At 37.9% G+C, this 10,451-nt stretch overlaps 2 protein-coding genes across 3 annotated transcripts; both read left to right on the top strand.

The window, feature by feature from the left end:
• The first annotated feature begins 141 nt into the window (after positions 1 to 141).
• On the top strand, positions 142 to 916 carry LOC140789784 (histone H3.3). Its single transcript, XM_073139616.1, has 2 exons — positions 142 to 338; positions 439 to 916. Exons 1-2 carry the CDS (start codon positions 267 to 269, stop codon positions 775 to 777), a joined length of 411 nt encoding a protein of 136 aa, XP_072995717.1. The 5' UTR covers positions 142 to 266; the 3' UTR covers positions 778 to 916.
• A 2,970-nt stretch (positions 917 to 3,886) lies between these two features.
• On the top strand, positions 3,887 to 9,722 carry LOC140789325 (barley B recombinant-like protein D). 2 transcript variants are annotated; one of them, XM_073138988.1, is made up of 3 exons: positions 3,887 to 4,134; positions 7,823 to 7,941; positions 8,540 to 9,722. In XM_073138988.1, exons 2-3 carry the CDS (start codon positions 7,873 to 7,875, stop codon positions 9,503 to 9,505), a joined length of 1,035 nt encoding a protein of 344 aa, XP_072995089.1. In that variant the 5' UTR covers positions 3,887 to 4,134; positions 7,823 to 7,872; the 3' UTR covers positions 9,506 to 9,722. The 2 variants fall into 2 exon arrangements, with proteins under 2 accessions (XP_072995089.1, XP_072995090.1); XM_073138989.1 differs by having other exon boundaries at positions 4,016 to 4,134; positions 7,757 to 7,941.
• The last annotated feature ends 729 nt before the right edge of the window (positions 9,723 to 10,451 follow it).

Below are 10,451 nucleotides of genomic sequence, written 5' to 3'. Positions count from 1 at the left end.
CCTAGTCTCGGACTCTTTCAACGCAATCTCAGGCTAATTTTGACATGATCCTCGTCCTTAGAGCTACAGCCAATAAGAACACAACACACGGATCGTGTGTTTCTATGATGCCATCTCCTCCGTCCGATCCCAAAACGAAACCGCCCGTAGCACGTCTCTCTCTCCTCTCTCTCTCCATATAAAAATCCTTCAACCTCAACGTTTTACTCTTATTATATCTTTCCGTTCTCCCAACCCTAACCCTAGTCAGATCTCTCAACTTCCCAATGGCTCGTACGAAGCAAACCGCGCGCAAATCCACCGGCGGCAAGGCTCCTCGTAAGCAACTCGCTACAAAGGTAACGACGCGATCGATTCCATCTTCCCCTCCGATCTCTCTTCGATCCATATCGTAGTCTTAGCCTTAGGTTTCTCATCATATTCTTCTTCCTTTTCCAGGCGGCGAGGAAGTCGGCGCCGACAACCGGAGGAGTGAAGAAGCCCCACCGATACCGCCCCGGTACGGTGGCTCTCCGTGAGATCCGTAAGTACCAGAAGAGTACGGAGTTGCTGATCCGGAAGCTGCCGTTCCAGAGATTAGTGCGTGAAATTGCGCAGGATTTCAAGACGGATCTGCGGTTCCAGAGCCACGCTGTCCTCGCGCTTCAGGAGGCGGCTGAGGCGTACCTCGTCGGGCTCTTCGAAGACACCAACCTTTGCGCCATCCACGCGAAGCGCGTCACGATCATGCCGAAGGATATCCAGCTTGCGCGCCGCATCCGTGGGGAGCGCGCTTAGACCTGATCGTCTCTTAATCTACTCTTTAGTTCTTTGTTAGGGTAGTTTGGTTTTGTGTTTGATTGAATGAATTTTATGTAAATTTCTACTGGATATTTGTTCTAAAACGTGAATCTATATGGACTTTAGGATTTGGTTATATTTTAAAGTTCCTTGTGGTGTATGACTTGATTGCGTTGGTAATGTTTCAATCGGTATGGAGTAGGTTTTATGATATCAGACTAATTTTATTGTAACTAGAGAAATCCAGGATGAGTAGTTATGATTACGTAGAATGAGTTCAATTCTAGCTCTGTTTCGAATCATGTCTTATTTGTGGGAAAGCATATTAGATCGTGTAGTTTTGTTTGATCTTCTAAGCACGAATCTTTGTAGTTATTTGATTTGTTGCAGCGATGATTTATGTTGTAAAATTGATTTCCAAAGAAATAGTATTCTGTTGGCTGATATCTCTGACTCTGTTTATCCTGATGCGAGTCTTGGAGAACACCATTAGGACGACTAATTTGTGGCCTATTTAGTATCTGTATGTATTTTATTACCCTGATGAAAGTTTAATTGGGGTTTACTTCCTAATCTTGACAAGCTAATGGAGATGGAGATGTTACGGAGAGATTCTCTTGGAAGATATGCCAATTAAGGAGCGTTTTAATCTAGATTTTGCCTTTCTAACGAAGCTCTTCAGTCCTTGATTTATAATACCCCTAAATATGGGGCTTGTTCATGGGGATGCTCGGTTTTAATCCTAACTTCGAGCTTGTAGATCAGGCCTCGGCTTCAAGCAATAATTATGCCTGGCATCATCTTTTGACAGTAATGTGTATATTTTGTACATAATGCACCATGAACTATATGTGGCACTTATATTTCTTAGAAATGATCTACATGCCCTTATAAGTCCTTTAATTAAATTAAGATAAAATAATATATATTATTATAATTTAATTTAATTTAATTTATCATCAAAATTTACGTCCTCCTTGTCCATCATCAGCTACTTCTCCCTTAACCATCTCCGACCACCCTTTCACGCCACTGACATTGCCTTCTTGCCGTCGGCTTGGTGATGGCAAAGGCAAGGGCTTCGAGTTCGACTTTGTTGCCAACATCTTGTTCGAGCACTTGCGCATGTGCGTTGGCAAGAAGCCAAGCAGCCTTGGCAACGACAGCGTGCGAGTTCGACTTTGTTGCCAACATCTTGTTCGAGCACTTGCGCATGTGCGTTGGCAAGAAGCCAAGCAGCCTTGGCAACGTCAGCGTGCGAGGTCATGGGACGGGGAGGCCGTGGCGAGCTCACTGCCGCACCACGTGGAAAGAGGAGGCCATGAACGAGCTCACTATCGCGCCACGTGGGAAGGGAGGTCGCGACGAGCTCCAAGCTCCACTACCGAGCCACGTGGGACTAGAGGCTGTGAGAGAGAGAAGAGAGTAAGGAGAAAAAAGATGGTAAGATATTTATTATTTTAATTCATTTTTTAAATTAATAATATTGTGATATATTAATTAGGGGTATAGTTAGTTGTTTTTGTCACTGTCTTTACCTGTTTCATATTTTAGGGGTGAAATTGTAACTTAAAAAAAGTTTAGGGGTCTTCATAAAAATCGAGTATAATTCACGGGGTGTCAACGTAATTAACCCAAAAAAATAGCAATTAATACCAAAAAAAGGGCACAAAACTTTAAGTATCTAATGAAATACAGCATCTCTCTAGACTAAACTATGTAGTTAAGAGGGTATAAAACCCACTCAATGAATCTTAAAATTTTGTTCCATTTTCTTAGTTAGCTAACTAGTTGGCCACATGATTAGCTTTTTTAATACAATGATAAGGGGCATAGGAATTAAAAAGGCAAAATAGAGTAGCTAGCTCCAACGAACTATGATTCATCAAGTATTTATTGTTTGGAATAATCACATGATCTATATGCTGGTTATTATTCTGCTCGGTATCCTTAGACACAAAATTCATATATTGATTATTATCCTCCTCAGATTCAACAAGATCCATTTGATATGAATAATATGATGCAGTCACTTTTTAGAGCACCAGACCCTAGACATTATTATTTTTATACTATAATGACAACCACAAGTATTTACGAGAGCCAACTCGATATTCATCAGATTTTGACTTTTAAGTAAGTTAGTACTTTTGTTTAATTTTTAAGGCTGTTATGTAAATAATAATTATTTTTTTTATTTTTTTAATTATATATTTCAAATTTTTAGAAATATTTCTATATTTTTAAATAATATTTAAAATTTTATATAATTAAAAAAAAATGATCAGACCGATAAGTATCGTTTTTTTCATAATGTCAATCCGCGATCCCAATTTTTCAAACCTTGCTGAGAACTTTAGAAAGCATTATTTTTCTCTCCCACCATAACATGAACTTCTAGAATGGTAAAACAGAGTTTGTTTTCAACAACTGATCTCTTACGCTTAAGATGGTCTCCAACTCCTTCACGTGTCCTACTGCTCCACATCTCCAATTGCTCCATGTTTCCACTTCGTTTTAGTTTCTTAATGTTGCCGGAAATAAGACACTACACAACAATAGTTGCCATGGTCGTCCTTTTTTTTTTTTTCTCATTGCCATGTTAATTTTATTTTTCTTTATAGAATTTTCATGGTGTTAGTTGGGGATTCTGTTTTAGCCTTCGAGTTTCACAGTGTCATACTACGGATCACGACTGAGTCGTAAACTAACTAAAAATCTTTTACGTCTATGTATTTATCTATACTGTGTTTCTTGTTGTATTTTATTTATATTGTTGTGCTGGTTAATTATTATATCAAAGTGTAATACTTGTGTCAAAGGTGTGGACAGTCTATATTCCTTCTGAATTTATGTACAAAGCCATATTCAATTAGATGAAATTATGGGTTTCCCTAAAAAAAAAAGAAGGAAAAAAAAAATCCGAACCAGTTCCCGAACCGGACAAAAGGAAATGGACGTGGGTTCAATTCTGATTACTTTCTTTGCTACTCTCTGTGCTGAAGAAATCACTGGTCACCACGAGAACCTTGTAATATGCCCTTGATGACGTGGTGGATCAACTGTTATGGGTATAACCGGGGGCTCACTTTGTAGGTGCCAAATTAATTTACTGTTGCGTTAATTAAAGCCCTTCACTATGCAACTCTTCTGAAGAGCCAGGAAGCCGGTCCCACCTCCGTCAGGGGAAGAAAAAAAGTCTCGAAAAAAATCACTCTAAACCCCCAAATAATCTGAAAGAGAAATAGAAAGAAGAAAAGAGAGGCAAAGAAAGGAGAGGGAAAGAAGAGGGAGGAAGAAAGGGAAGAATTCTAACTTGGGTTTCCTCTTTCCCTTGGTCTTCCCTCTCAAAAGGTTAGAGATTTTTCTTTTTTAACTTTTTTTTTTTTTTATGTGTGTGTATTTGTTGTCTCTCTGCTCTGCCTGCACGCTGTGCTAAATTATTTCAGTGTTGGAGTGGTTTTTGGGGAAGATTTTCTATGTTTGCTATCTGGGTATTTGGGGGTTTCTGCTCGTGTGGTGGAAAATATACCCATCTTTTTGTGAATGGTCTTATGTAGTTATGTGTTTGACTTTTGGTTAGAGTGAGAACTATGGAATTGCAGTTTCAGATCATTGAGTAAGTCTCCTTCAACATGATTACACATAGTAAGGTTAGCACAAGAACAATGTCCATCTAAGTTCTGATTTTAGTTAAAGCCTGATGTTTTGATGTTGTTTTGGTTGACACTGTGAATGAAGAGTGTTCGTGTCAATTTATTGTATGCATTTCCTTCTCGAATGGTGACTGTCCGTTGAACAAACAAATGATGTTAAGAAATTTGGTGCCTTAGCACCATCTGAAGGATGGGAGGGCAGAGAGATTTGGGAGAGGTAAGTGAGAGTTTCTGATAGGGAGGTTAGAATCTTAGTTAGGGATGGAGCTGATTTGTTCTTTTTACTAGATGGTCTAGTTGCATTCACCAGATTTGGTCATATGCATGACTTCTAGTTAAGTGTGTTGATAATACTCTAGTACTAGGCAATATTAGCTTTTACATAGTTTTTCCTTCTTGTTTAGTTATCCTCAACTCTAATCCTGTAATTACTTGCCGTGCAATACATGGAAGATGAGAAAGTGCTTTCATATTTGGGCTAGAGAGAAACTCCCATTAGTGATTAACGCTGATAATAGAATTGGGGAGAATTCTTTCAGGTATACTAGAATAAGAGTTGTGAAGAGGATAAGGCATTAGGTATTTAGGTCTAAGGCATCAACAAATTACCCGATTGGATTATACAAGGATTTCCCACATGGTTCTTTAGAGGTCACACTGACCTATAAAATTTTTGTCATTCTTTATACAAAATCTGGACATAGAATTTTATCCTTGTAAATTTTTTCTTTTGTGTTATAATGCTAATCATATGATTAGTGTATTGTTCTTGGTTATTGATTGTAACATTGTAGAAGAGAGACTTTTGTTGTTATTCTTAATCATGTGTGAGCTGCCAAAGTGCAAATACAAACCTCTAAATCATTTTGTTTACTTTTATGGAAAAGAAAAAGTAGAGAATCTTGTGTATCATTGTAGACATCTTCAGTGAAATCTAAGGGCACCATTTGTGTAAGAAAAATAAGGTACTCTAGGAAAATTGCTATATGAGGTTCAGAATGGATTGATCAACTAACACCTAACTATGATGATGCCATATCGATGTATTTCCCACATTAATTATGGGATTGTCGTTTGGAGAATGACTAGTTAAGAAGGCATCATGGTAAAGATCGAGCAGTCTAGTGATTGCCATCATTTGTCAGCTTCATACTGACTCTCAATTGCACCATGTCTTTTTGGCAAATTCAAGAAGTATATGACACAATCTGAAACTCTAAGGTCTGATTAGTTAGCATGATGACTTTGTTTCTTGTAGTTTAACTTGATGCAACCTAGGATCGACACTTCAAAATCCTTTTAAAAATTAGCATCTTTTCCTTCAAAGGTTCTGCTTTAAGGAAAAATGACTGCGATAATGTTCAATCTCATTAGTTTCGTAAAATTATGTTGAAGAGATTTAAAGGGAAGAAAATAAGGATATTATATTATCACCAATCTCATTGCGAAGATCTCAGAATTTGGGAATTATATTTTGAATAGCAAAGAATTATATTTTGAGTAATTGAGGTCGGATGTTAGTTTCATGGTTATCATCCAATGTTCTAGTTTGTATAGACATCCATATTCTATATGTAATGAACCTATATTGTCTCACTTGTTTATATTTTACTAGTGATTCTTTACAGTGGAGTGGAAGTATGGTTTTTTCCTGACAATACTCCTAGTAAAAATTTGTTTCAATTGCTAAACTCAATAGTTTCCTCACCCAAAATAGTTGGGACTAGAATCTTCGTTGTTGTTATAAGCACTCTAAACACGTATTTTTTGTCACATTTTGAACTTTACCATTTGATTAGGGCTTTAGTCTCTTCTTATCCCAAAATGTAGGAGAAAAGCATGAATTTCAGTTTCGACTGATCCCAAGATGGATAAGCTAAAACTGATTGGGATCAGATAGCCGATCTCAAGCCTAAGTTGAAACCAGCTGAAATTGATCGAGATGGGTTTTTTTAAACATTTGTAATTGATGTCTCAAGCTGCCTTCTTTTCAAGTTTTCAAATTTTCAACTTTACTCTCTATCTCTCTCACACACTCTCCTCCCATTCCACACACTTTACTTAGCTTATCCAGCAATCGATTCGATGAGCTCTTATGATTGCTTCACACTCCGGTGAATTTGGGTAAGTATTTTTTTTTCATTTCTTCTCTCTCTCACCCGTTTTTTAGCTCTCCCTCTCTTACTATGGCAGAAATAGTGAAGAGAGTCAGAGATCTCTCTTTATTTTACTTTTGCAACGATATTTTACGAGCATAGAAATTTACCGATCCAACTCAAAATTTATCATGGTTTCGATTGAATACTTCTTTTAGTTTTTAGGTTTCATATGGGGGTAATTTTTATTTTCTTATTTTTCAGTCACTTTTTCTAAATATTTAGAATTTTTTTATATTTTAAATAATATTTAGAATTTTATGTAATAGAAAATAGTCTAATCCAATATGAGTGGCTGATATGACCAATACTGCCAATATATATTATTTTTTTAGGCGGCCAATCCTGATCATGAGTTTCTTTTTAGGCGGCCAATCCTGATCATGAGTTTCAGAACCTCGGAGAAAAGTGTCCTTCAAATTTTGGAGCACGATATTAACATAAAAGTATGTGAAAAACAATTACCTATGTTAAATGTTAACAAGGAGAAGAAATCTTATCCAAACTATTTTGGGATTTCCCTGTTGCTACATGTTAATGGTGCTTTGAGATGCCCTGACATGCACTATTAGGCATTAGATTCAAATGCCCTGGGTCACTGGTCATGAGCTGGTTGACAACAATATATATATATATATATATAAGCAAGTTTGCAGTCACTTTTTGAACTTATTTATGGATCGTTTAAATCTTTGGCAAATTCAGAAATCTTAGATGCTTAGTCTTTTACTGCATGAACTCTGACGGCATCATGGATGAATTATATTCTTGTGCTAGAATGGCTTTTGGTTTTGTTATATTGTTCAAACATACTGAAGCTTTTGATACTTCCATATCGTGGGTCGGACTATATCATTTATGTTCCATACAGTCCCTTTGCATCTGCTGACATTTTTTCTGAAACTTATAAATTATAGGCGACTTTTTGGTTATGTCAACTTATTTAGTTTGTACTTTCTACTATAAGTTGGTATGTGAGCATGTTTATTTTTTCTCCACTTTGTCTTGCATTGATAGAAACTCAATATTTGACTTTGACTTGGTTTTTGAGTGAAATCACAAACTGAAGCCCTGAGAAATTTTATTCTCAATGTCTAGATTTCTGTTTAAAAGTGCAATTAGTTGGGATTTGAAGTTTAGCCTCTTCTTTTCTGGTTGTTGCAGTTCCATGTCTCAACATTTGGAAAATCTTTTTTTTTCCTTCTTGAATGAGCTCTTTTGGATCTACAGGAGGCATCAGAATCTTTTTGTTTCTTCTGTTTGTAAAAGCAAATGTTCATATGGATGACATTGGACATAGGGAAAATGGGCGACAACGGGCAGACCAATACAAATCAGTTCACACACAGGTATGTGCAATGGATGGCTGAGATTTCACTCTGACACAACCTTCACTATGGTGCTTTTATCATCTGGACCATACAGAACAAACATGATTGAGCCTTAACCATGATATTTGTGAAATAAAAGGCAATTAGAATATTTAAATTAATACATTATAAGATGTACACCATAATCGGTTCCTTTCTTGGAGGAACTCCCAGGGAGTTGCTTCCAGGTAGCATTAGCAAATATTGCAAATGCAGATTACTCTATCATAGGCTAGACTTATAGCTTTCATAGAGGCCTTTCTCTTCTGCTGCTTCTGTTCATAAGTCTTCGCCAATTTGTAGAGAGTTAATGCAACAGTTACAGCTTCTTGTAAAAGTCCATCAATTCCTTTTGAGCCTACTTATTTTTAGTTGCTTCTGGCCAACCCTGTGTTGGGAAAAGGTCTGGATAATAACTTGAGAGTAGAACTTTTCCATGTGTAAGTGGGAATTACCTACTACTCGACTATAGGATATGAAGCATCTTGTGGCATTATCTTCACGAAATCAGCTTTTGTGGAACATAGAAACCTTGATACTATTAATTTTCAACTCCTGTAATAATATTTTATTATAGTGGATGATGCCTCAGCATCAGATGAAGGAGCATCACACATTGAAACTCATTGCCCTCATGACCGAACGAGACAATGCCATCCAAGAACGTGATGTAGCTATCTCCGAGAAAAAAGCTGCTCTTGCCGAGCGGGACATGGCAATAATGCAACGTGATGCTGCAATAGCTGAGCGGAATAATGCCATCATGGAACGTGAAAATGCTATTGCAGCACTTGAGCTTGTCCGTGGGAATGGAAGGGATGCAAATGGTGGGCATGGATGTCCTTCTGGGTGCACCACGCCTCATGGGACGAAGAACCACCACCATCACCACCTTTCACATGTTCAACCCTCACCACCGCAACTGTCAGATGCTCCGTATGATCATGTAAGACAAATGCACATAATTGAAGCATATCCGATATCAACGGCCCCAGAAAACAAAGTGAAAGCACGGAAGGCTAAGCGACCAAGGAATGGAAATAAAGTCCAAGCTGCTTTATTGAAGAAGTCATCAAAGTCGCAAATAAAAAACAAGAGGATTAGTGGTGATGATCAGGTTACAGTAGCAAAAATCCCCAATGATTGGAAGAATCAGGGGACAGCTGGAGGTGAAGATCTGAATAAGGTTTCTGTGACAAAGTATGCATGGAAGGGCCAAGGCCTTGGCTTGAATCAGGTTGCATTTGATGAGTCTAGCATGCCTGTACCAGTATGCTCATGCACGGGTAAGTTCCACCAGTGCTACAAGTGGGGGAATGGCGGGTGGCAGTCGGCTTGCTGTACCACAACGCTGTCTATGCACCCACTTCCGGTGATGCCAAACAAACGCCATGCTCGTATGGGGGGAAGGAAGATGAGCGGAACTGTTTTCATAAGGCTGCTCAGCCGGCTGGCAGCGGAGGGTCATGATCTATCAATGCCAGTGGACCTCAAGGACCATTGGGCTAGGCATGGGACTAATCGCTACATCACCATCAAGTAATGTGCTAGGAAGGATAAACTAGGACAAATTCAGTTCTCTTGCCTGTAATCTGCATTGCTTATACCCTTCTAGGAGAGAAGACAAGAGTTGCTTCAAAGAGAAAGGGATGGTGTTTTGATGGTTGCTTCCTCTACCTGATGAACTCCTTTCTATGTGAATAATTTTGTTCCAACTGTTCAGAAAAGAAAAAAAAATCTCAGGGTTAGATTGTGATTCATTTTGAAGTGGCAAATTGTGCTTATATTTGGTCCGTTTTTTACTTCATCAATCTGATTCACTGATTAACAAAGTAGTGAATATCCACTGGGATCCTTCAAGCAGCTTTCCCTTCTTTTTTCCTTTGATAGTGTGATTGTATCCCATGCCTTTGTCCCAAGTGAACAGTGAACCCTGAAAGGAACTAAGTTTTCCTCTGTAGATTCCTTAGCCATTGCTTAAGGGTGCTGTCAAAGCAGACTATTGACTATTTGAGGTAAGTTAAATGAACTCTTTTTCTCCATTTATTATGGTTCCAACCTTTGTTGCATCCTTGTTGTATTTCTTTCTAACAAAGTTGGGGAAGAGATCCAATCCAATTTCCATTAGGATTATGAAATAGGCTTATGTGGAGGATGAGACCATTACTTCTGTACTAAATATGGGACAATGAGAGCTTTGAATATACGGTCTATGGACCTCCTTTCGAAAAAAAAAAGAGCTTTGAATATAAGTAATTTAATTCAGGTATTGTGGGCCCAATCCCCTCATGCAGTTTTGACAAGGAAAGGTAAAAACAAAAAAATTGATTAAAGATTTTGATAGCATCTTCTTTTACATTATGATAGCAGAAATTGCTACCTTGTCTCGCTTGTATTTACCAAAGCTAAGGGCTCTGAAATCCCTAAACTGGTGAGTGATCTAAAAGGACAGTAGACAAAAAGTTTTTTATTAAAATAAGAGTTAATTA

This window comes from Typha latifolia, chromosome 5, assembly GCF_019914945.1.
Source record: "Typha latifolia isolate L0001 chromosome 5, TyphaL0001v2, whole genome shotgun sequence".
NCBI lineage: Eukaryota > Viridiplantae > Streptophyta > Magnoliopsida > Poales > Typhaceae > Typha > Typha latifolia.
Note: the sequence above shows the minus strand (reverse complement) of the source record. Positions and strands in the feature narration are given on the sequence as shown.

Coding starts and splice junctions, on each gene's coding strand:
- LOC140789784 (XM_073139616.1), top strand. CDS start 267: ATGGCTCGTACGAAGCAAACCGCGCGCAAATCCACCGGCGGCAAGGCT. Junction 339..438: donor GTAAGCAACTCGCTACAAAG/GTAACGACGCGA, acceptor TTCCTTTTCCAG/GCGGCGAGGAAGTCGGCGCC.
- LOC140789325 (XM_073138989.1), top strand. CDS start 7,801: ATGAGCTCTTTTGGATCTACAGGAGGCATCAGAATCTTTTTGTTTCTT. Junction 7,942..8,539: donor ACAAATCAGTTCACACACAG/GTATGTGCAATG, acceptor ATTTTATTATAG/TGGATGATGCCTCAGCATCA.